The sequence below is a fragment of the Lethenteron reissneri genome, chromosome 68 (assembly GCF_015708825.2).
Source record: "Lethenteron reissneri isolate LAM-NWPU_2019-01 chromosome 68, ASM1570882v1, whole genome shotgun sequence".
Classification (NCBI taxonomy): domain Eukaryota; kingdom Metazoa; phylum Chordata; class Hyperoartia; order Petromyzontiformes; family Petromyzontidae; genus Lethenteron; species Lethenteron reissneri.
In genome coordinates, this window is record NC_083846.1 from 7,012,453 (window position 1) to 7,037,709 (window position 25,257).

General features: G+C 50.4%; 1 protein-coding gene across 7 annotated transcripts; it reads left to right on the forward strand.

Moving 5' to 3' along the window:
- Window positions 1-4,635: 4,635 nt before the first annotated feature.
- On the forward strand, window positions 4,636-24,977 carry LOC133360270 (uncharacterized). Of its 7 annotated transcripts, XR_009757240.1 has the most exons (13): window positions 4,639-4,976; window positions 7,717-9,251; window positions 11,678-11,750; window positions 13,618-13,717; window positions 15,258-15,368; window positions 16,536-16,669; window positions 17,080-17,235; window positions 18,478-18,541; window positions 18,777-18,880; window positions 20,445-20,560; window positions 21,748-21,847; window positions 23,936-24,744; window positions 24,787-24,977. XR_009757240.1 is itself a non-coding variant. In XM_061578902.1 (12 exons), the coding sequence occupies exons 1-12, from the start codon at window positions 4,737-4,739 to the stop codon at window positions 23,981-23,983; spliced, it is 2,763 nt and encodes a 920-aa protein (XP_061434886.1). In that variant the 5' UTR covers window positions 4,638-4,736; the 3' UTR covers window positions 23,984-24,977. The 7 variants fall into 7 exon arrangements, 5 of the variants coding, with proteins under 5 accessions (XP_061434887.1, XP_061434889.1, XP_061434886.1 ...); XM_061578902.1 differs by having other exon boundaries at window positions 4,638-4,976; window positions 11,696-11,750; window positions 23,936-24,977; XM_061578901.1 differs by having other exon boundaries at window positions 23,936-24,977.
- Window positions 24,978-25,257: the final 280 nt, after the last annotated feature.

Below are 25,257 nucleotides of genomic sequence, written 5' to 3' on the forward strand. Positions count from 1 at the left end.
AGGTGAGTACCGTCGGTGGTGAGTATCGTCGGTGGTGATAATCGTCGGTGGTGATGATCTTAATAATATTGACATGTGTAGAGGACGTTCGGGACATCTCCACACACAACCACGGGTTAAAGGTCAGGGGTCACGTGAGCACTGCCGTGCACGACAGCAATCTGATGTCTGAGTGGAGGACACTGATCGGATTGGTGCGGGGAAGGATTGCAAAAGAGTGGGAAATCCAGAGGTGATTGGCGGGAAAGGGGGGGAGACGGAGTTGGCTTTTGGGATGACGAGTGAAGTGGGGAGTGAGTTGGCGTCCAAATAAGGACCCTTCTTCGACCAGATCGAGTCTCCTCTTCACATTGATATCGCGGCTTCTGATCAAGGATCTCAAAGCGATGTACAGGACACAGCAGCAGCAGACACTCAGCATAAAAATAATTTTTCAATACATTTTAAGAATCCCATTTACGAACTGAACTAACAGTTTAACAAGCAGAAGCATGTATAAATACGTTTTAACATGCATTTTTTTTAATGACTCAGAGCGATTCCTCTGATGTATCGTGGAAGAGCGTTCCATAGCCTGGGGGCTACGCGGAGAAACATCTCGGTCACGCACAGAGCGAAGACGCCTCGACCTGGGAATGCAGAGAGATCTGCACCCCCCACATCTTATGGACCTTGAGGGGGACGTATGGGTGCGGCTTGTCAATGATGTAGGCTGGGGCATCAAGATGGTCCACCGCTTTGTTGAGGTAACAAGAAGATTTTAAACTGGATTTTACGTGAGTTTGGAAGGCAATACAGGGAGAGTCAACATGGGCGTAATACGATGTGAAGGAGTTCTGGTTACAAACAACAACCGCCATTCACCAATAATTGGCGGTGACGCTACCACGGCGCTTGTGCCAGGCTAAGTGCACGTTAAGGCCACTGGAAGTGTTGAATGCCCGCCGGCAGGAGGTCACGGGGCAGACCCAGCAGGTGCCACGTATCGACTGAGATGACTGAGATGAGTGGCCGGTGCACCACCTGTGCCCCCGACTGTGCCAACTCGCTGTGTTTCGGCTGCCCGGCGCTCCGCTCGTTGTTGTGAGCGTCGCTCCTCTGGCCCTCCGCTGTTGCTGAAGAGCGACTGCCTCCAACTGCCCGCCCCTTCAGCAGGTTTCAACCTCTACGCGTGTCACGGGATAGGGAGGGCTGGGAGGGAACATCCTGGAGTGGCCTTTCTGCCAAACCCCTGTTGGCCAAAGAACCGTTCGAGACAATGTTCCTCACTCAACCAGGTGGGATATAAGTCATCATCAGCAGCCGCGATCAAACCAATGCTGGATGAAGGCCTCCCCAACACAGTAAATGTGGAACGTTGGGTCGCCAACGTTGGGTCGCCAACGTTGGGCCGACCGATTCAACTACGGTTTGGTTCTTTCGGTAAAGTCATGTAGGTATAAAATAAATTAAATCACCACCTGATGATGGATGCTTGTGTTGCGCCCGAAACGTCGTGATTTAATTTATTTTATACCTACGTGACTTTGCCGAAAGAACCAAAGAGTATGCGTATATATTATTACTATTGGAGCATGTTTGTTTGCATGTTCACCACAAGTACTGTGTGGTTAATGCAGACTTGATTCCTTGCACAATATATCTATTTGGTGTTTGAATATCTTAACACAACTCCTGTTTTATTGCCAAAAAGAGTAAAAACTATCGTTATTTTTCATACTTTGATATTGGCAAACAAGGTCACATGATTAAACAAGGTAAGTTGTAACTTATGCTTCATTTGTTTTTTCGATGATTTGCCTTCTTAAAAAAAATCTGCCCATGTCTCGTTGTCTCATTACCCCCCAGAAAGGGCATTTCGCACCCCCTGGGGGTGCAGCGTGAACCCCAGGTTAAGAAGAACAACTGGTTTAGTGTATAGTGTAGTGTATAGTAGTGTATAGTGAAGTGTATAGTGTTGTATACTTGTTCAAAACTAACCGGTTGCATGTTGGGCAGTAAACCCACCACAACATTTTCACTGGTAATGATTTAATGGCGCGTTTGACGACACATTTATGATTACGCGATCTAAAAAAAAACCTCGATTGTGGATAACATTGGTCGCGGAAGGCTGTTGCATGTTGAGCTAATTTGTCATGAATGTGGCGCCAATTTTTCACACTGCTGGACGTTTGCTGAGCAATCTGGAATCTCACTCAATCGCACACACGCACTCTGTCTCATTTGACTCACTCATTCATTCCTCCATGGTGATGGTGAGACGTTATCTCCCTCGCCTGGTATACAAGAGGTCGGGGGTTTGATCCCTACCCTGACGCCTGCTGCTGTATATTTGGAGTCTGCGTCTCTCTCCCATCATCATCACGGTGGCTAGGAGATGTTAACTACCACGCCTGGTATACAGGTGGTCGTGGGTTCGATCACAACCTTGACGCCTGCTGCATATTTTGAGTTTGTCTGTCTCTCTCTCTCCCTATGGTCGCGTGGGTTTTTTCTCCGGCTCCTCTGGTTTTTTCCCCCCTCCACATTTGGAAACATGTATGGAGATTATTTAAATCACGACGTTTCGATTGCAACACAATCAATCATCATCAGGTGGGAAAACCACTGCAAGAACATTGTTTGCTGAAGTGGGAGAGAGAGTTGCTCCTCCCCCTTTCTTACCGATGTCGGAGTGATTGTCACTCGCCATTCAACAGCCCTGCAGTGCCACTTACTGTCAATAGAGGGCAGAGGCGTTACCTCGCCAGGGCAAATGCTATGGGCCAGAGAGGGGCCAACGGCGGATCCCGGTACACGGATCCTAGGACGCATTCCTTAGGCCCCTGGGTGGGGGGGACCGGGGGGATGATATCACCTTCCAGGATGGCCCAGAATGTTCCAGAAGGAAGGCGTGGCCAGGGCGGAGCCGGCCACGAACGGGTATATAAGCCAGAGCTCTCAGAGCTCTGAGAGCTCTGGCTCAGTTATCTACACGCCGAAGACAGAAAACCTGGCTGGAGAATATGACCCTGGACCCCACGCTCTGCAGCCCTTCTAAGGGTTGGAGCTCAGAGAGGCCAGTGGTCAGGACCCACGGACCAGGAGGTCAGGGTCAGTTAGCCTCCCCTAGGTCCCAGCCGGAGGACGAAAGGGAACGGGTCACCAGAATTAGGTCCCATATATTTCGGAGGCCATATCGCCGAGGTATCGGGTGAAAGGACTGATATACCCTTCATGCTAGGGACCCTGTAGTGAAAGACGATAAACAACGTGTGCCTCATAAAGAAGTTTATTCGTCATAATTGCAACACTACACCTATATAGCCTCTTACCATGGCAACTCTCTCTCCCACTTCAGCAAAACATTTTCTTGCGGTGGTGTTCCCACCTGATGATGATTGCTTATGTTGCAATCGAAACGTCGTGATTTAATTTATTTTATACCTACGTGACTTTACCAAAAGAACCAAAGAGTATGGATTCCTGCAGTCACGAAAACTTTAAATCAAGATTACAACTACGGTTATTCATCTGAAGGCGGTATATAGAAATTGTCTTCTGAAAACAGACGCTGGTCATCTGAAATCGGAAGTTGGTCTGAAAACAGAAATTCATCTTCTGAAAACGGAGATAGATCTTTTGAAAACGTAAATGTATCTTCTGAAAACGGACGCTTGGCTTCCGGAAAACGGAAGTTGGCCTTCTGAAAACAGGAAGAACATCTTCTGGAAACAGGATGAACATCTTCTGAAAACAGGAAGAACATCTTCTGAAAACAGGAAGAACATCTTCTGAAAACAGGAAGAACATCTTCTGAAAACAGGAAGAACATCTTCTGGAAACAGGAAGAACATCTTCTGAAAACAGGAAGAACATCTTCTCAAAACAGGAAGAACATCTTCTGGAAATGGAAGATCATCTTCTGGAAACAGCAAGAACATCAATTCTAGATTTGAAGCTTTCATGACTGCAAGGATTCATATTCTTAGGTTTTTTCGGTAAAGTCACGTAGGTAAAACATCAAAATTAATAAAAACGTCGTGATTTTTCGTTTTATTTTATTTTTATTAATTTTGATGTTTTACCTACGTGACTTTACCGAAAAAACCTAAGAATATAGCAAGAACATCTTCTGGAAACAGCAAGAACATCTTCTGGAAACAGCAAGAACATCTTCTGGAAATGGAAGAACATCTTCTGGAAACAGAAGAGCATCTTCTGGAAATGGAAGAACGTCTTCTGAAATCTGGAAGAACGTCTTCTGAAATCTGGAAGAACATCTTCTGGAAAAAGGAAGAACGTCTTTTGGAAACAGCAAGAACATCTTCTGGAAATGGAAGAACATCTTCTGGAAACAGCAAGAACATCTTCTGGAAATGGAAGAACATCTTCTGGAAACAGAAGAACATCTTCTGGAAATGGAAGAACGTCTTCTGAAATCTGGAAGAACGTCTTCTGAAATCTGGAAGAACATCTTCTGGAAAAAGGAAGAACGTCTTTTGGAAACAGCAAGAACGTCTTCTGAAATCAGGAAGAACATCTTCTGAAAACGGAAGATCATCTTCTGAAAACGGAAGATCATCTTCTGAAACCGGAAGATCATCTTCTGGAAACGGAAGATCATCTTCTGAAACCGGAAGTTTATCTTCTGAAACCGGAAGATAATCTTCTGAAACCGGAAGATAATCTTCTGAAACCGGAAGATCATCTTCTGGAAACGGAAGACCTCCTTCTGGATTCGGCAGCGAAACATGTTTCGACTCGAAGTGAAACCCGCCAATGAAAACGAGGGCGCCTCGTCACGTGACGGCGCTCGGAGCCAATCGGGGATCGCGGCGATTCTGGGGCGACAGTTGGCGGTGACCCGGCGGGAAAAGTCGCTTGAGGGCTTCGTCATCTTCATCGTCATCTTCATCATCTTCGTCGTCGTCGTCGCCGGTGGCGGCGGCTTCCTTGCGAGACGCCGCTCGCTACATTCTCAACAAGACGACGCGAGTAACGTCTTTCGCATTCACCTGCAAACCACCACCCGTCGTGCTTTATTTGAACCGCGCGAGATGAATATCGAGGTCGTGCTGCATCACGCTACAACCACACTGTACCACAACTATTATACTGTATCACGCTACAACCACACTGTACCACAACTATTATACTGTATCACACTACAACCACACTGTACCACAACTATTATACTGTATCACACCACAACCACACTGTACCACAACTATTATACTGTATCACGCTACAACCACAATGTACCACAACTATTATACTGTATCACGCTACAACCACACTGTACCACAACTATTATACTGTATCACACTACAACCACACTGTACCACAACTATTATACTGTATCACGCTACAACCACACTGTACCACAACTATTATACTGTATCACACTACAACCACACTGTACCACAACTATTATACTATCACACTACAACCACACTGTACCACAACTATTATACTGTATCACACTACAACCACACTGTACCACAACTATTATACTATCACACTACAACCACACTGTACCACAACTATTATACTGTATCACACTACAACCACACTGTACCACAACTATTATACTGTATCACGCTACAACCACACTGTACCACAACTATTATACTGTATCACACTACAACCACACTGTACCACAACTATTATACTGTATCACACCACAACCACACTGTACCACAACTATTATACTGTATCACGCTACAACCACAATGTACCACAACTATTATACTGTATCACGCTACAACCACACTGTACCACAACTATTATACTGTATCACACTACAACCACACTGTACCACAACTATTATACTGTATCACGCTACAACCACACTGTACCACAACTATTATACTGTATCACACTACAACCACACTGTACCACAACTATTATACTATCACACTACAACCACACTGTACCACAACTATTATACTGTATCACACTACAACCACACTGTACCACAACTATTATACTGTATCACGCTACAACCACACTGTACCACAACTATTATACTGTATCACGCTACAACCACACTGTACCACAACTATTATACTGTATCACGCTACAACCACACTGTACCACAACTATTATACTGCATCACGCTACAACCACACTGTACCACAACTATTATACTGTATCACGCTACAACCACACTGTACCACAACTATTATACTGTATCACGCTACAACCACACTGTACCACAACTATTATACTGCATCACGCTACAACCACACTGTACCGCAACTATTATACTGTATCACGCTACAACCACACTGTACCACAACTATTATACTGCATCACGCTACAACCACACTGTACCACAACTATTATACTGCATCACGCTACAACCACACTGTACCACAACTATTATACTGTATCACACTACAACCACACTGTACCACAACTATTATACTGCATCACGCTACAACCACACTGTACCACAACTATTATACTGTATCACACTACAACCACACTGTACCACAACTATTATACTGCATCACGCTACAACCACACTGTACCACAACTATTATACTGTATCACGCTACAACCACACTGTACCACAACTAGTATACTGTATCACGCTACAACCACACTGTACCACAACTATTATACTGTATCACGCTACAACCACACTGTACCACAACTATTATACTGTATCACGCTACAACCACACTGTACCACAACTATTATACTGTATCACACTACAACCACACTGTACCACAACTATTATACTGTATCACGCTACAACTACACTGTACCACAACTATTATACTGTATCACGCTACAACCATACTGTACCACAACTATTATACTGTATCACGCTACAACCACACTGTACCACAACTATTATACTGTATCACGCTACAACCACACTGTACCACAACTATTATACTGTATCACGCTACAACCATACTGTACCACAACTATTATACTGTATCACGCTACAACCACACTGTACCACAACTATTATACTGTATCACACTACAACCACACTGTACCACAACTATTATACTGTATCACGCTACAACCACACTGTACCACAACTATTATACTGTATCACACTACAACCACACTGTACCACAACTATTATACTGTATCACACTACAACCACACTGTACCACAACTATTATACTGTATCACACTACAACCACACTGTACCACAACTATTATACTGTATCACACTACAACCACACTGTACCACAACGACTATACTGTATCACGCTACGTTCATACTGTATCACAACGATTATACTGTCACATTACGTTTATAACGTATCAAACTATACGCTTATACTGTTGCACATTGTACGCTTATATTGTATTACACTATACGCTTATACTGTATCACTCTATGCTTATGCTGTATCGCTCACTGGGGAGACAAAGGCGACCGTGCGGGCGTGGTGCTGGCCACCCACCCCCCTCGTGTGTTGACACAGTGCCGGCCTTAATAGGTGCTACTCGCTAACAGCACTTACCCCAACAGTCTGTTAAGGTTATTGGGGATCTTTGTCTTTGATGGTGTTTCTGGGTATTACACTGTACGCGTATACTGTATTGCTCACTGGGGAGACAAAGGTGCCCGGGCGTGGTGCCGGCCACCCATCCCCTCATGTGCCACAGCGGCCGGCCTTCATAGGTGCTACTCGCTAACAGCACTTGCCCCAACAGTCTGTTGAAACTATTTCTGTGGGATCTTTGTCTTTGGTGTAGTTTCTGGCGGTTCCTGCCAAGCCCACCAGCTGCAGGATGATGGCTTCAGACGAGGGCAGTGGTGCGCGACTGTGCTGCCGTCCCCGGACCAGGTCGGGCTCCGCCGTCTCGCCAGCCCCGCTCGCCCCGCTCGCCGCTCCCCACGCGGCCACGATGTCGACGGTGCGGCTCCGTGACGAGGCCGGCGAGCCGACGGGTAGAAGGCATCGCCGGCCCGACGCTGCTCTGTCACGCAAACGCCACGACAACGATGATGACCACGCCGCCTCCGTCTCACGACGGCCGCCCGACGTCGCCATCGGCAACGCTCGCAAGAGACGAGCGCTTGCCGGCGATGACGAGTCTGCTGGCGGCTCCGGTTGGCCGCCGTCTCCGGCCGCGGCGAGAGGCGCCGCCTGCGGTGTTGACGATGACGACTCCGACGGCGAGTGTTCTCTGCTCTCTCACTTGTTGGCCAAAGGTGGCAAAACCGGCGTGGGCAAATTAAACGGCAAAAGACGCAAGGACGGTGCCATCGAAGACGTCCTTTGCTTCCTCCCTGTCGCTAAAAGCGATGCTCGCAGAGACAGAGACGGTGCGAGCGGCGGCGTTGTAAGAGAGTGCGCCCGGCGTTCCCGCCAATCAGCAGAGTGGCACAGCCCCGACACTGCAGGGACAGTCGCTTCTGGCATAGGCGGTGGTGGTGGTGCCGTTGCCGCCGCCGCTGCTGCCGCTATCCCCGCTGGGCACATCGGCGCTCGGAAATTGGACGGTGACGATGCGCGACGTATTCGCCACAGTCGCAAGGGACGGCTAGCAAACGGCCGGCGGAGTGCCGACGGCATCTGTAAGAACAGCAGCGGCGGCAGCGGCACCAACAGCATCGCCAATATTGACAACAGCAGGAACAGCACCAACATCGACAGCAGCAGGAACAGCACCAACATGGACAGCAGCAGGAACAGCAATATCGACAGCAGTAGGAACAGCACCAACATGGACAGCAGCAGGAACAGCACCAACATGGACAGCAGCAGGAACAGCAATATCGACAGCAGTAGGAACAGCACCAATATCGACAGCAGCAGCACCAACATCGACAGCAGCAGCACCAACATCGACAGCAGCAGCACCAACATCAACAGCAGCAGCACCAACATCGACAGCAGTGATGATCGCGGCTCTATCGCCGACGTGCCACCGCCGTTGTGGTCCGGTGAGTGGCCGAGCGCGGCCCGTGTGGGTGCCGTCGCCGCGGAGGCAAAGGGGGACGGCGATCCCGTCCCGGGTGGCTCTCTCGGCATTTGCCGTGGCGTGAGCGGCGACGGCGACAATGGCGGAGCCGACGACGACGATGGTGTTGCCGGTGTTGGGTTGATGGACGCCGCGTTTGTGGAGACCTCCGGGCACTTTTCCGACTCCAGCCCCTCCGCCGTCCCGGAAACGCCGGAGCCGGCGCGCAAGCGGCGGCGCAGTGGACTCCTCCTGCACCGCCGCCGGCGCTGTCGCCGCGTGAGTGTCACGCGTAGCCCCAACTTCGTGCCAGTCACGCCGAGGTGCGTCTGTGTGTACGTGTTTCTGTACGTCTGTGTGTGGGTGTGTGTACGTCTGGATGTATGTCTCTGTGTATGTAGTACTTGTAAGCAGCAGTACTTGTAGGCCGAGCGCGAGAAACGTCTTGCCGCACTCGTCACACATGCACGGCCTATCGCCCGTGTGCTAAAGTTTTTGGAGATGGGCACCGCCCTCAAATTGACATCAGAGCAAGAGATCACTGTTGGTCACAGCATTGGAGGTGGCATGCTCATTGATGGCCTTTAGCTTCTCGCTGCACTCGGGCAGCAGCTTAAGGTTTTCCAGGTCGTTGAGCGAACGCTGGAGGGCGGCTCCGTGCTTGCCGATCAGGTCGTTGCATGTGCTCATATCCTCGAGCTTAGAGGACAGCGAGCGGAGCGTGGTCTGCAGTTCCCTCGTTGTCGGCCTGTGCGCCTGATTTCTCATCGCCCCAGTCATATACTTGCAGCACGCTTGTAGAGCCAGCCCTCCTTCACCACCGTCACCTGCCGTGGCTCTCTCGGTCTGCTCAAGCGCTCCACCACAGACTCTCCGTGCACTTCACACGAGCATGAGCGACGCGTCACTCCTCGCCACCACGACCACGGCGGTCCGCAGGGCCCTTGGGTGCTGCTCCCTGTGACTTCGGGAGACAAAGGCGGCCGGGCCAGGTGCTACCCACCCACACACCTCCTCCTGTGCCATGCCGGCCCCCATTTATACTGCTCGAAAACAGCACTTGCCCCAAAATCACGTTAAGGCTAAATGGGGGTCTTCGTCTGAGTGTGGTTGTGTGTCAGTCGACCCGTGGCACCTTGATCGTGCGCATAGCCTGGCACAAGCGTCGTGGTGACGTCATCGCCACTCAGCGGCAAATTGCGGTTGTTGTCACCGTTTGTGTGTTTGTGTGTTTGTGAGTGAGTTGAATATCTGTGCTTTTTTTTAACGTCCCGGGAGGCCTGCCTACGACTCGCCCTGGGTGTCACCAGGCCGTCTCGTGTGGGCAGCTCACAAACCTACGTTGAACTTCTTTCGCACTGTACACAGCCGACTGCGGTAATCAGAGGTGCGGGGAAAGGACAACAAACTAAACACACAAAAAAATTGTTCTAAAGAAAATAGTTTTCAATCTGCCCCAGTGGCTTCCTCATTAATTCATAAACCGTAAAGGATAATAAATACACAATATGAAAAGCCTGAAGTCTAGGGCTTTAGACGAGGCAATGGCGAACTAGGCCTTGATAAAAAAAAATTACTCTAAACAAAGATAAACCCTAGATTTGAATAAATATCCTTGTATTTGTATTATAATAAATATAGACACGTACATTTATATTCGAAAGTGCATAAATGTACCCAATTTAACAGAAACTAAAAACAATACAAAAAGCTGAGGGCTGTAGTCAAGGTGCTGATGGACTAGGCCTTTATCACATTTAAACTCGATAGACACAGTGAATACATCTTAAATTAGAATAAATCTACGTGTATTTGTATCTTGTTGCATTATGAACCTGGTGACCCGAGTACGATGTATTGTGCATAAATTTACACAAATGAACAAACTCTTTAAAGTAATATACAAAAAGCCGTGGGCTTGAGGCAAGGCGCTAACGGACTAGGCCTTAATCACATTCAAACTCATTAACATTAAATAAACGTAGTTAATAAACCTTAACATTAGAATAAATAAACATTCATTTGTGTTGTAATGAATACAGACACGTACATTTATATTGACACTCACGAGAGAGATGAAGGAAAGTGATGATTACGAACAAATGGAGAAAGAACACACGATTAAACCCGAGTAAAACGATTAAACCCCCTTGCACCCGCCACTCTCAATATAAACACACACAGCTCACTCGCACACACACACGCAGCTCACTCGCACACACACAACTCACTCACTCACACTCACACACGCAGCTCACTCGCACACACACAACTCACTCACACTCACTCACACATGCTCACACGCAGCTCACATGCAGCTCATTCTCACCCATTCTCACGTACAGCTCGTACTCGTGCAGCACAATTCACACGCCGCCGCACACGCCGCCGCCATCTTGGGGGGGGATCCAACAGGTGAGGTGAGCCGAAAAACAGGGCGTGGGTGAGTGACAACGATTGTGAGTCTCGGTGCCGGCGAGTATCACTGTTGGTCAGTGTCGGTGTGCGTGTTGGTGAGCGTCACTGTTGGTGAGCGTCAGTGTGGGTGAACGTGTTGGTCAGTGTCACTTTTGGTGCGTGTCACTGTTGGTGAGCGTCAGTGTGGGTTAGCGTTTTGGTGAGTGTCAGTGTGGGTGAGCGTGTTGGTGAGTGTTACATTGGTGAGTGTCAGTGTTGGCGAGTGTCGGTGAGCGTGTTGGCGAGTGTTGGTGAGCGTGTTGGTGAGTGTCACCATGGTTACTACCCACAGCCCCATCCTTGTCAGCAGAAAGAGGCGGCAGCCACTGCCAGAGCTCAACGCAGAGCCACCGGCGTGCTCACAGGTGAGTGTGTCTCAGTGTGTGTGTGTCAGTTACCTGGTCAAGGCCTATTATACCATCAGTAGCCCTGGGCTCTGGGTAGTTCTTCGTGCTTTCAGAATCCCTGACCCTCTGCTCACGATCATTAAGGACCTTCATAATGGTGTGCGGGCCCAGGTAAAACTATGTTGCCGGGAGTCGGAGCCATTCGCTGTACACCTTGGGGTGCGACAGGGATGTCCTCTGGCTCCCACATTATTTAACATCTATTTCGATCACGTAGTTCGTGAAGCCTTTAATAGCTGTACCGGAGGAATTCCCATCTGGTACAGATACAATGGGAGGCTGATCGATGCCCGGGTGCGGTCAAGGGATGGCTCCCTATTGCTCAACCACGTTATGTATGCCAACGATCTGGTAATTGCTGCTCACTCGGTGGAGGAGTTGGAGGCGCTGCTGCTGAACCTGGAGCTTGCCACTAAGCGGTTGGGGCATTACCATCAGCCCCACCAAAACTAAGCACCTGCCTGGGTATTTTGTACCATCGGACACCCCACCCCCAAAACTCCCAATTGATGAAAAGGCAGTTGTGAAGAGAGTGGAGGGTTCCCATACTTGGGCAGTGTGCTCATGACTGGATCCGGTTTAACAGCAGAGGCCTCACTCCGAATCAATCGAGCGACATTATCTTTCATCAGTTGCTTAACGCTGTGTGGAAGCTACCTGGTCTGACGCTCCGCACGAAGCTTCAGGTCTTCTCGCCCACGGTCATTCCCTCCCTTCTCTACGCTTGCGCAACGTGAACCCCCCGAATGGAACATCTACGCCGGTTAAAAAATTTAGGATGGCCTGCCTACGATCCATCCTGGGTTTAACCAGGCTGGATGGTGTGAGGAGCTCACAAATCCTTCAAAGGTCTAGACAAAGTCCCATCAGTGAGCTCCGGCAGGAGCGTCGCTCACTACGACTAGCGGAGCACCGGGTGGATAAAGCACAGCAAGTTGGCACAGTAGGGGGCACAGGTGGTGCATCAGCCAGTCATCTCAGTCAGTCGACCCGTGGCAGCTGGGTCTGCCCCATGACCTCCTGCCAGCGGGCGTTCAACACTTCACGTGGCCTCAAGGTGCACATAGCCTGGCACAAGCGTCGTGGTGACGTCACCGCCACTTTGGGGGCGAATGGCGATTGTTGTGTGTGGGGAGCCGGTAGTGTAGCGTTTAGCATGCTGCGCTACGAACCCGGCGACACGAATTTGATTCCTCCTCACAGCCAACACCAGTGACGATTATCTGAACCGGTCCTGGGCCTCCCACCCCCTCGTGTGCCGTGCCGGCCTTTATAGGTGCTCGCTAATAGCCCTTCCCACAACAGTGTTAAGCCTATATGGGGGATATTTGTCTTTGTGTGTGTTTCCTATCCATACTTCTGTCCATCCGCGTATACCCAACAAAGATGAGGGGTAGTGTAGCAGTCAGTGCTACTCCCTGCTACGAACCCGGCGGCCCGAGTTCGATTCCCGCTCTCGGCCATCACCAGTGGCGATTATTATCACTGTTGGTGAGCGTCTGTGTGGCGGAGCGTGTTGGTGGTGAGTGTCACTATTGGTGAGCGTCAGTGGTGGTGCGTGTGCATGTTTGCGAGTGTTATAATCGCCACTGGTGATGGGAGCCCCAGAACTTGTTATCTGAACTAGTTCTGGGACTCCCCTAGGTCGACTCGGCTTCAAATGAGTTCCCGTGTGGCATTGTTGTTCTGACCGCCCCCCACCCAACCCATCCCACCCCACTCACCCCACCACACCCACTCCACCTCATCCACCCCACGTCAACCACCCCACCCCACGTCAACCACCCCACACCCACCCCTGCTACGGGTATGCGCGTGGCCACAGGCTCCCATGAGCCACCACCACCCCCCCACGACCCAGGCGAGGAGACGGCTCGGGCTGCGATGTTCTCCCGGTCGCGACGTCTGCCCGAGAGGACTCGCCGGTGAGACCCCCCCCCCCAACTCGTCCACCCGTTCTGCCTAGCACTGGAAGCAGTAGTGATTCTACTGGCATCAGTACTCGCAGCAGTGGTAGTAATCTTACTGACATCAATACTTTCAGCAGTAGCGGTAGTAATCTTATTCGCATCAGCACTGGTAGCAGCAGCAGTGATCTTACTGGCAATCAGCACTGGCAGCAGCAGCGGTAGTTATCTTACTGGCATCAATACTTGCAGTAGTATTAATCTTACTGGCATCAGCAATGGTAGCAGCAGCGGTAGTAATCTTACTGACATCAATACTTGCAGCAGCAGTAGTAATCTTACTGGCAGCAGTGCTGGCAGCAGCAGTGGTAGTAATCTTACTGGCATCAATACTTGCAGCAGCAGTAGTAATCTTACTGGCAGCAGTGCTGGCAGCAGTGCTGGCAGCAGCAGTGGTAGTAATCTTACTGGCATCAATACTTGCAGCAGCAGTAGTAATCTTATTGGCATCAGCATTGGCAGCAGCGGTAAAATAGCTTCAGAGCTCATCGGATTACTCCAGTCTAACTACAGATTCTGACAGAGCCCACCGGAGATGTTGACTCCCTCGCCTGGTATACAGGAGGTCACGGATTCGATCCCGACCCTGACGCCTGCTGCTGTATATTTGTAGTCTGCGTCTCTCCATCTCCCAGTGGTCGCGTGGATTTTTATCCGGGTCCCCTCCGGTTTTCCCTTCACATTTTTTTAAATCAACATCACGCGTTTTTGGCCGCTGTGAATTTCCATGCTATAAGCCACTTGAATGGGCTTTCTCATTTATTGCCAGGTCGCTTCTGAACAAGAGCTACATAGCTCAGTGGGCCTTCTCTAGTGAAATTAAAATAGTTTAAAATAGTTTTAAATCGCAACAGCTTTTGCAGTACAAAGCAGCAGAACTAGCTTCAGCAGTAGAAGCGGTGCTAGCAACGGTATGAGCACCACTATCACCAGCAGCACCACTACAACCACCTCCAAATACCATCATCATCACAGCCACCACCATTGCCACTACAATTACTACCACTGACACCACAACCGCCATCAGCACCACCAATACCAACACCCGCCGTTCGCCACTAAGTGTCGGTGACTGTCACCACTGTGCTAGGCCCAGGCGCACTTTGAGGCCACGTGAAGTGTCATACCTGCTAGGTTGGCTGAGATGACCAGTAGATGCACACCAGCTGTACCCCCTACTGTGCCAACTTGCTGTATTTTAGCCACCCGGCGCTCTGCTTGTTGTTGTGAGCATTGATCCTCTGCCCTCCGTTGTTGCTGGAGGGCGACTGCCTCAAACTGCCCAGTAGCAGCGTCCTTCACGAGCCTCCACTACACCACCACTACCACCACCACTACCACCATCACTACCACCATCACTGTCACCACTACCATCACCACAGCCACCACCGTTACCACCACTGCCATCACCACTGTTACCACCACCGCTGCACGCCCACGCGTTATGAGGCTCCGTCCCTGGCGGTGCCGTCTCACCTGAGATCTTGCACCGGTGCAGGTGGCGTGAGCCGGGCTTCGCCGCCGGCGTCGTCGTCCTCACCGCCGTCACCGCGGTGCCGCCGGCCCCGCCACTCCTTCAGCGACGCTGCGCCAGGTCCCAGCAGCACCGGTGAGAGGCCGCGACCGGCCGACTGAGACCATTGGCACGGTGAACGTCCGATCAAACCATTGTAATACCGCCAGCGAAACACTTGAGGGAGTACCGCTGAACTAAAATGATAAACTAAAACTAGTTTGTGTTACCAGGTGTAAGGGCCCCCGAGCTGTGTAGCTCTTTCTCAGAAGTGACCCTGGGTATATCACAAATGATGGCTCAACGAAGAGGCTTAATCATCATGTGGCAATGTATAGCATCCAAATACAGTGGGACCTCGGTATACGACCGCTTTGGAATAAGTCGAATTTGGTACACGTCGTGTTTTCTTGAGAAAAAAATGTCTTGGGATACGACGACCTCTTGCTTGGGATACGACGCGTTTGCTAGAACTTGTATGGGGCGGGATGAGTCACTGCGTACAATACCCGCGTATGCCCCGTTCACGACTGAAACAAAGCGAGAGGGATGGGGTGGCATGGGGGAGAGGGGCGGGGGGCGTGGGGGAGAGGGGCGGGGGGCGTGGGGGAGAGGGGCGGGGGGCGTGGGGGAGAGGGGCGGGGGGCGTGGGGGAGAGGGGCGGGGGGCGTGGGGGAGAGGGGCGGGGGGCGTGGGGGAGAGGGGCGGGGGGCGTTGGGGGGCGGGGCGGTGGGGTGCGGCGGGCTGCCCCCATGGAGGGTGGAGCCCCGGGTCGAGGCGCGCGTGACGTGGGGGGTTGAGGCACGCCACGTGACCAGCGCAGCTGGCAGCAGCGCGGTCACGTGGCTTCTGTATTCATTTTAGTAATTAGTGTCTAAATTGTTTTATACAACCCCATTAATGTATAATATGCCACATTAAATATCATTTATTTACCTCTGGAACGGATTATTTCCTTTCCCTTTATTTCTTATGGGAAAAATTCGTTTGGTATACATAATTTTTGGTATAAGTCCTACCTACCTTCTGGAACGAATTAACGACATATACCGAGGTACCACTGTACAAACTTTTTATTTTACCAGTTGTAAGGCTCCACTGAGCTGACGACAATGATGACGACAATGATGACGACAATGATGACGACAATGATGACGATGATGATGACGACTACGATAATGATGATGACGTTGATGGCGATGGCCGTGGTTTTGGTGAGAACAATGGGTGACGGTGGGCTCTGCGTTGGTCCCGCGCTTGCAGGGGAATGGGTTCGGATCCCACCCAACTTCATAGTGATCAACAGCGACGACGACGATGAGGTCGGGGGGGACGCCGTCTTTGCGCAGCAGCAGGTGCAGATGGACGAGGACGAGGCGCTGGCTCGGGCGCTGCAGGTGAGCGCAGCGGAGGTCAGCGTTGGGGTAGCCGTACGCACACGCATGCATGCATGCACGCACACGCACGTATGCACGTACACGTATGCACGCACACGCACGTATACACACATACGTACGTATACACACAAGTATGCACGCACACACACGTGTCAGGGTCTGGCTCAAACAAACGACTTCCTGCATGTCAGGCGAGGTAGTCAACATCTCCTGGCCACAAACCGTTGCCCGCAGAGTAACGCCACCGAAGCCCGCTGGTCAACGTCGTTCAGAGACGTTTACCACGACGCCACGCTCCCGAAGCCGTAGATATGCTCGCTCGCTCGCCAGGCTCGTCGTACGCAAGAAAGAGGGGGAGTTGTCTGTACTCCCTCGGGCGTCCAGCAAGTAACCGCCGCCGCCTTCTGTAGATCCAGTTTGACGAGGAGGAAGCGGAGAGGCTGGCGGGCTCTGAAGGTCACGGCGGTGGCGGTGGTGGCGGTGGTGGCGGTGGTGGCGGTGGTGGCGGTGACACGGAAGAGTTTTGGCACCGCCCCCCGACTCGCTCGTCGAATCACCAAGAAGAGGTGAGGGTCACCGTGGACAGGAGTCGATCATCGATAATTATCCAGGGAAGAAGGGGACACTGAATTTTCAAAAACGCCAGATAATGGCTCAATCATTGTTCTATGGTTCTTCCGTTAAAGTCACGTAGATCGCAACACAAGCTTGTGTGTTGCGATCGAAACATCGTGATATTTTTATTATTTTTTATTTACTTTATTTTTATTACTTTATTGTTATTGATTTTTTTTATCTACGTGACTTTACTGAGAAAACCATAGAATATGAATTCCTGCAGGCACGAAAGTTTTAAGTCTAAATTAAATCATTATTATTTAGAATAGCTTATGTTTCCGCATTCTTGCATGGCATGTTTGTAGGTGTTGGTAATCTCGAAGACTCTGCATCATGGGGTGATGTACGTAGCGCGCCTCTGCTCTTGTTTCAACAACCATGATGTGTTTGGCGATCGCACAGCCTTCAGAGGGGTTTTGCCGGTTACGCCGGATCGGCCCGGGAAGCAGCCGGAATAATCGCGCAGTGCCGGATGATCTGTGATTGACTGCATGTGCGTGTTCAACTTCTTTCGCACCGTGCGTAGCCGGCCGTGCTAATCTAATTGAAGGTGCCGGGAGGAAGGACAACAAACTAAACACAACAACAGGAAGCAGTTCTAAAGAAATTAGTTTTCAATTTTGTATAGTGGTTTAGTGGAGTGTATAATAGTGCACTGTCTAGTGTAGTGTAGTGTATAGCAGTGTAGTGTATAGTCGTGTAGTGTATTACGGAGTGTATAGTATTGTAGTGTACGTCCGTTGAACTTCTTTTGCACCGTACTTAGACAATCGTGCTAATCTGTGGATCTCTGTGGGTCTGGGTGTCTGGGTCTCTGTGTGTGCGTGTTGAACTTCTTTCGCACCGTACGTAGCCGGCCGTGCTGATCGGAGGTGCGATTGCGGTGCCACGGGATTACATTTTGATTGAAAAGATTGTAGACCAAACTAAAACATGTCACATCAAAAAAAATTACAGAACACATTTAAAGTGATGCACATAGGAGTATAGTGCTTCCATTGCAGTCTTGGTTGTAAAGTGGCTTTTGGGTTTACAGTGCAATTAATCTTGCGAGTAGTTGTTAGATGTTTGTGGGCAAATCCAGACTGATCGAACCCACGACCTCCTCCATACCAGGTGAGGTAGTCAACATCTGCCTGGCCACCGCGCTCACCCCAATCTCAACGTCTCCCCTCCGCCGCCCTCCCCAGATGCCGCGCAGCCAGCGCAGGAGGAGGAACCCGTCGCAGCACCAGCACAGGGACACGTACCCGGGTGAGTTCTCCCTCCCCGGGGTGTCCCCATGGTGCCCCCGTGCGTCTCCCGCAGGTGTCTGCTGTCTCTGCTGACCTACAGTGTGCCCCATGTGTCTCTGTTCTCCCGTCGTGTCTCCGCATCCTTCCTTCGTGTCTCCGTGTTGCACGCACGCACCATCAACTTCCCACACGCCGTGCGTAACTGACCGTGCTCACCGGAGGCGTTGTCCCCCACCCCCCCATGCCCTCTTCAGGGTGGACGTGCTGCGGCATCCCCCCCAATTTTCTGCGCGCCATCGCCATGACCTCGATGCACACGCAGCAGCAGAGCCCCAGCAACAACGGCGATGACTACGAGGTGAAGACCGTGCACGCGTGTGTGTTGGCACAGTAGGGGGCACGGGTGGTACATCGGCCAGTTATCTCAGTCGGTCGACCCATGGCACCTGAGTCTGTCCCGTGACCTCCTGCCAGCAGGCATTCAACGCTTCACGTGGCCTTAACGTGCACATGGCTTGGCACAAGCGTCGTGGTGACGTCACCGCCACTTAGTGGCGAAGGGCGGTTGTTGTTGATATGTGCGGGGAGCGGTAGTGTAGCGGTTAGCACGCTGCGCTATGAACCTGGCGACCCGGGTTCGATTCTTGCGCACGGCCAGCACCAGTGACGATTATCTGAACCGGTCCAGGGCCTCCCCTAGGTTGACTCGGCCTCAAATGAGTATCTGGTGCAATGTGTGAGCATCACCCCTAGGAAGACAAAGGCGGCCGGGCGTGGTGTTGGTCACCCACCCCCTCGTGTGCCGTGCCGGCCTTCATAGGTGCTCGCTAACAGCACTTGCCCCAACAGTCTGTTGAGGCTAGAGACTGAATCCTTACTCTCGGAGTCCCTCCAGAAACAGCAAAAAGCCATTGCGGGTGGCCACGTGGAATGTTTGAACGCTCACTGCGGACGAGAGGCTGCCAATCCTCTGTCGGGAGCTGGACCATTACCGCCTGGATCTCTGCGGTATTCAGGAGGTCTGGTGGACTGGCTCTGACTCCTGCCACCATGAGGGGTGGACTGTCCTCTACTATGGACAGGAGACTGCCAAACAACAAGAAATGAAGGGGGTGTGGGAGCATGGCGGTGAAGTGTGGGAAGCTGTAAGCCCCAGGCTACTGTGGGCTCGCCTTCCCATCCAGAGGCGAGGAGTGGTGGTCGTGGTTACTTATGCATCCACCGAAGATGAACATCAGTGGAGGGATGCAGGCAAGGCTGACGTGGCACAGGTGCTAGCTAAAGTGGCATCTCAGGGTTGCACTCTCGCTCCCACATTGCGAGGCTGATCGATGCCCAGGTGCGTCAAGGGATGGCGCCCTATTGATCAACCATATTATGTATGCTGATGATCTGGTGATGGCTGCTCACTCAGAGGAGGAGTTGGAGGCGTTGCTGCTGAACCTGGAGCTTGCCACTAACAGGTGGGGCCTTACCATCAGCCCCACCAAAACTAAGCATCTGCCTGGGTATTTTGTGCAATCAGACACTCAACCCCCACAACTCCCAATTAGTGATGGGGCAGTTGTAGAGAGAGTGGAGAGTTTTCCATACCTGGGCAGTGTGCTCATGACCAGCTCCAGTTTGTCAGCAGAGGTCTCACTACGAATCAGTCAAGCGGCATGATCTTTTCATCAGCTGTGTAAGCCTTCTGGACGAACGAGTGATGGTGACGATGGTGACGATGCGAGTCCAGTACTCGTGAGCTCGTGGATGGTGACGATCGTGATGATGGTGATAATGGTGACGATGATGGTGAAGATGGTGATGATGATGATGGTGACGATGGTGATGACGATGATGGGAACGGTTATGATAGTAAGTCCTGTACACAAGAGTTCAGGGATTGTGATGACGATGGTGACGATGACGACGCTGTTCAGGAGCTGCTGCGGCTGGATGAGCAGCTTGGCGTCCGAGCGCATCGCCTCAGCGCCGCAGACATACACCGGCTGCCCACCCAGGTCTTCTCGGCCGACCTGCGCAAGCCAAACTCCCAGTACGTTTTACCGTCATCATCGTCCAACATTCACACCTTCGCAACTCCGATTAGCACGGTTGGGTAGGTACGCTGTGTGAAATAACTCTTTGGTTCTTTTGGTAAAGTCACGTAGAAAGAAAATAAAAGAAATTAAATAATGGAATACGACGTTTCGATTGCAACAAAAGCAATCGTCATCAGGTATAAAACAAACCAGTAAAATTAGAAATACAATGCAATACAACACAGAGTTGGCTAACACAACAGTCAACACCCTACCTGGTTGATTACAGTCTTCCAAAGATTGTTACATTTGAGAGAGAGACAAAACACAGACACGGAGACACAGACAGACACACAAGCAGAGCGAGAGACACACAAGAGAGAGAGACACACATAGACACACAGAGACACACACATAGACACACAGAGACACAACGCCTCTGTGTCGAGGCCTTAACTAGAGAGAGAAGGGGAGGGGTGGGGCAGAGAGAGGTGGGGGTGCTGGAGCAGAGAAATGAGCATGTCAATGAGAGAGCTGTGTGGAAATCCACCTTGTGGCGGCCCGGGGGAGAGAAAGACCCATACAAGTCTGGTAAAATTTAGAGAGAGTTGTGTGGAAATCTGCTCCGACCTTGGGGGGGGGGGGGGGGTGGGGGTGGGAGAAAGGGCAAATGGACCTATGCAAGCCTGGTAGAAATGGGAAGTATATTCTTAGGTTTATTCGGTAAAGTCTTTTAATTTTTTACCTACATGACTTTACCAAAACCTAAGAATATGAATCCTTGCAGTCACGAAAGCTTCAAATCCAGAAGAAATAGGAAGTGTTAGGTCCTCCAGTTTTTCCCCTCCACGTGGTTTAGAGCATTCGGGCTGCTGCTATTATTTTCCACCTGATGGTGATGATGCTAATCCCACTTCATTGAGCTATCGTTTGTGATGATTAGGGTCGCTTCTGATAAAGAGCTACTACATGGCTTAGTGGGGCCCTTACACCTGGTTTTTAGTTTTAAATGATGAGACACCTAAAATTATCGCTTGAAATAAGGAGGAAGAAGAAAAAACCTGTCCCATAAAGTAAGCGGCTCATTGAAGTAATTCACTGAAGTTGTATCGACACCTTTTGTGTTATAGCTCAGTGGGCCTTACCTGGGAAAAATACAAAATTAGTTTCACCACCATCCCCCCCCCCCACCACTCTGCAGGTGCAGCATCTGCACGGAGGCATACGAGGAGGGGGAGGTGATGCGGACCTTGCCCTGCTTGCACGCCTTCCACGCTGCCTGCATCGACAGGTGGCTACAGGTGAGCGTGGTGGTGGTGGGTGGGTGGGTGGTGGTGATGGTGGTGGTGGTGATGATGGTGGTGGTGGTGGTGGTGGTGATGATGGTGGTGGGTGGTGGTGGTGGGTGGTGGTGATGGTGGTGGTGGGTGGTGGTGGTGGTGGTGGTGTGGGTGGTGGTGGTGGTGTGGGTGGTAGTGGTGTGGGTGGTGGTGGTGGTGGTGATGGTGGTGGTGATGGTGGTGGTGGGTGGTGGTGGTGGTAGTGTGGGTGGTGGTGGTGGTGTGGGTGGTGGTGGTTGTGTGGGTGGTGGGTGGTGAGCCAATCAGATGGGATGGCCCGAGGGGGGGGGGGAGGTTAATTTATGCATATAAATTACAATGGATACCAATTACCGGTTCGGTTGATCATATGGTAAACAGCGGATATTATGCATGCACTCCGTGCCTTTGACACCCTTCCGTTTTGTGGATGCACGAAATCACACGACCTGTTGTTGTCCGCTCACAGTTAATCACCATCGGCGTATGGTCGCGAGGGCCTACGTGTTAAAGCAAATATCCTCTTGCCTTATTATTTTCTTTCTTTTAAATCGGGCCGTTGCTATATTTGAATGGCGTGCATCATTGTCAGCGTTGCAAGTAAATAATAATACTGATGGTGATGGTGACGACGTGTGTTACTGTGACCGACAGAATGTGCGCACGTAACGGTTTTGAGGTTCGGTGGCATGCTCTCTTGCGCTCGCTTTCCGCAAACCGCTTCCCTTTTATAATAGAAGTTTGTTTTGGTGTTAGATCGCGTAAATATAAATGTGTCGTTAAAACCGCCACCACCCGACAGTCCATTTAACAAGTTTTGTCACGTAAACAGAATATGCCAATACATTCAGAGTACAGCACACCGTGTTGTGTATTGGAGAGCAAATCCACAGCATTTACAATCTGAGTATGATGTTTTGCCAGTAATTACAACTATTATTTGGGTCTTTCGGTAAAGTCACGTAGATGGGTTCAATGAAAATAACAAAAATAATCTAAAAAACTACGACGTTTCGATCGCAACGCAAGCGGTCGTCATCAGGCTGAATAAAGAGAGGAAAGCTGCCGAGGCAGGCTGTTTTAAAGGTTTCAAATGGGTGTAGCCCAAGGGTCAGAAACTAAGTGGGCGGGGATATTTATGTTAATGTGATAAATTAGCATGTTAATGTAAGATCGCAGAGCCGCAGCCACGTCGGCACACGAGGTGGCTGGGAAATGTAACCTGATTATGTAGAATCAGAGAGCCGCAAATAACAACTAACATCCAAAGGCAGGATGGAAACATCACAGCCAGTTATGACTTAAACTGGTTAATAACGTCCTTCCACTGATTGCTCAGTTTGTACCCATCTTGTCGGTTGAAATTGTGTCCCTGCCTATAAATATGGATGGCTTCGTGAACGAATCTTTGTTGATAAGCCAGTGGGTTTGCAAAGTACCTTCGTCTTGGAGAAATCAATTACGTGTTCCAGTTCACTGGCGAGGTGATGATGGTCGGAAATACATTGAGCTCTATGGTGTAGAGTTTTGATGAGGGAATTAATCAAATTCACCATGGAGGTGGAAAAGGCTGGCAAGTTACCATTCTTGGATGTTTTAATCTAAAAGAGACCAGATGGCTCAATGGGACACTACAGGATAGCCACCCATATGGATGCCTCCCTAACTCTAGTTATGAAGTAATAAAAAACAATGTATATGTATATATACGTGTAGAATTGTCATTGTCTATGTTGCATGATGTCTATGATGTACCGTACAAATATAATATTTGAACACTGAAATGAAGCGTAGCTACTTTGTTTTTATCACGTACACATGGTGATGGTGCCGATAGCCAAACTCTGTTACAGCCTTTGGAGTGGCTTGGCCGGTTTCTCTGGATTGGTCCCAGGAACCGCCAGATAATGTTGGAAGCAGCCAGATAATAGAAGATCTAATGTATATTGTCCCTAGGCAGAGAGTGGGCTTAAAACTCTGTCATGAGTTCCCTACTCCTCCCACCTCGTCCAGCACTCTCCCCTTGTCTCACACTGCTACATTCATTCTCTCTCTCCTTCTCTCTCACAGCAAAGCGCCATATGCCCGGTGTGTCGCACAAACATCTTCTTGGACTGACGGACACGAAGAGGAAGATGAGGAGGAGGTGGAGGACTTTGGGGGGCTGAGAAGTTTTCTCAAGAGCCAAAGAGTCATGTTTAATGTGCAGTCGGCACGCTTTTCACGACCGATATTATCCTCGACAGAGGTTGGTTTATTTTGTTGGGGGGGAGTTAGGAACGTCACCGGCTAGTCGGGTTGTAAACGATCGACCGGTTGGTGCTGAACGAGTAACGAATTGGCCACGCGCTGTGTTACGTGACAAACCCCCTCGCCGATTGGCCACGTGTTGGAGGGTGGTGGTGGTGGTGGCAGCGGTTACCGATACGACATTGATATCGGCGCCATCTGTCACCAAAAACGAAACCATTATTTCGGAGCACAGTTCTGTTCTCACCCTCAAGTCATCCCCGCCACCCCCCCCCCCTCCCAAATTCCGGGATATATTGTACGCCACGGTGCAACGATCTGCCGCGGCGTTCGTTTTCTGGCGACTTTTACGTTTCGCATCGTTTTTTTGTCTTTAACGTTCCCATTGCAGACCAACCCCCTTGCGTACTACTCCGGTACGAACGAGGAGCTTCACTCACTCAACGTTCATTCAGTGGCTCAACGCGAGGCTGCTGCCAAGTTGCATAACCGTTGCAATAACGCCATGCGTGCGCATGTGCTTGCGTGTGTGTGAGACGCGGGTGCTCGTGTGTGTGACGCGGGTGCGCGTGTGTGAGACACGTGTGTGAGACGCATGTCTGAGACGCGTCTGTGTGTGTGTGACGCAGGTGCGCGCGTGTGTGACGCAGGTGCGCGCGTGTGTGACACAGGTGCGCGCGTGTGTGACGCAGGTGCTCGTGTGTGAGACGCGTCTGTGTGTGAGACGCAGGTGCGTGTATGTGTCTTTGTTGTCACGCGGGTGCTCGTGTGTTTGTGACGTGTCTGTGTGTATGAGGCGCAGGTGCATACGTGTGACAGTTTGGTTCGTTTTTGTTATGAATAAAAAAAAATTAGTTTTTTTTATGCTTGCCTCAGAGAATACTTTTTTTCCACAATATGTTCAACTCCTCTACTTACGAACGTTCGACGAACCAACTTTCAGAGATACGAACAAACCTGTCCTTATGTCCAGTTGCAGCTGTTCGGACCAAGAGTCGTAAGTTAAACCGCCACGTAATAGATGGCGGTGGTGGAACCCACATCTGCAGAATGTGAAGAACCAGTGGCATCTATATCTGCAGAATGTGAAGAACCAGTAGCATCTACATCTGCAGAACGTGAAGAACCACTGGCATCTATAT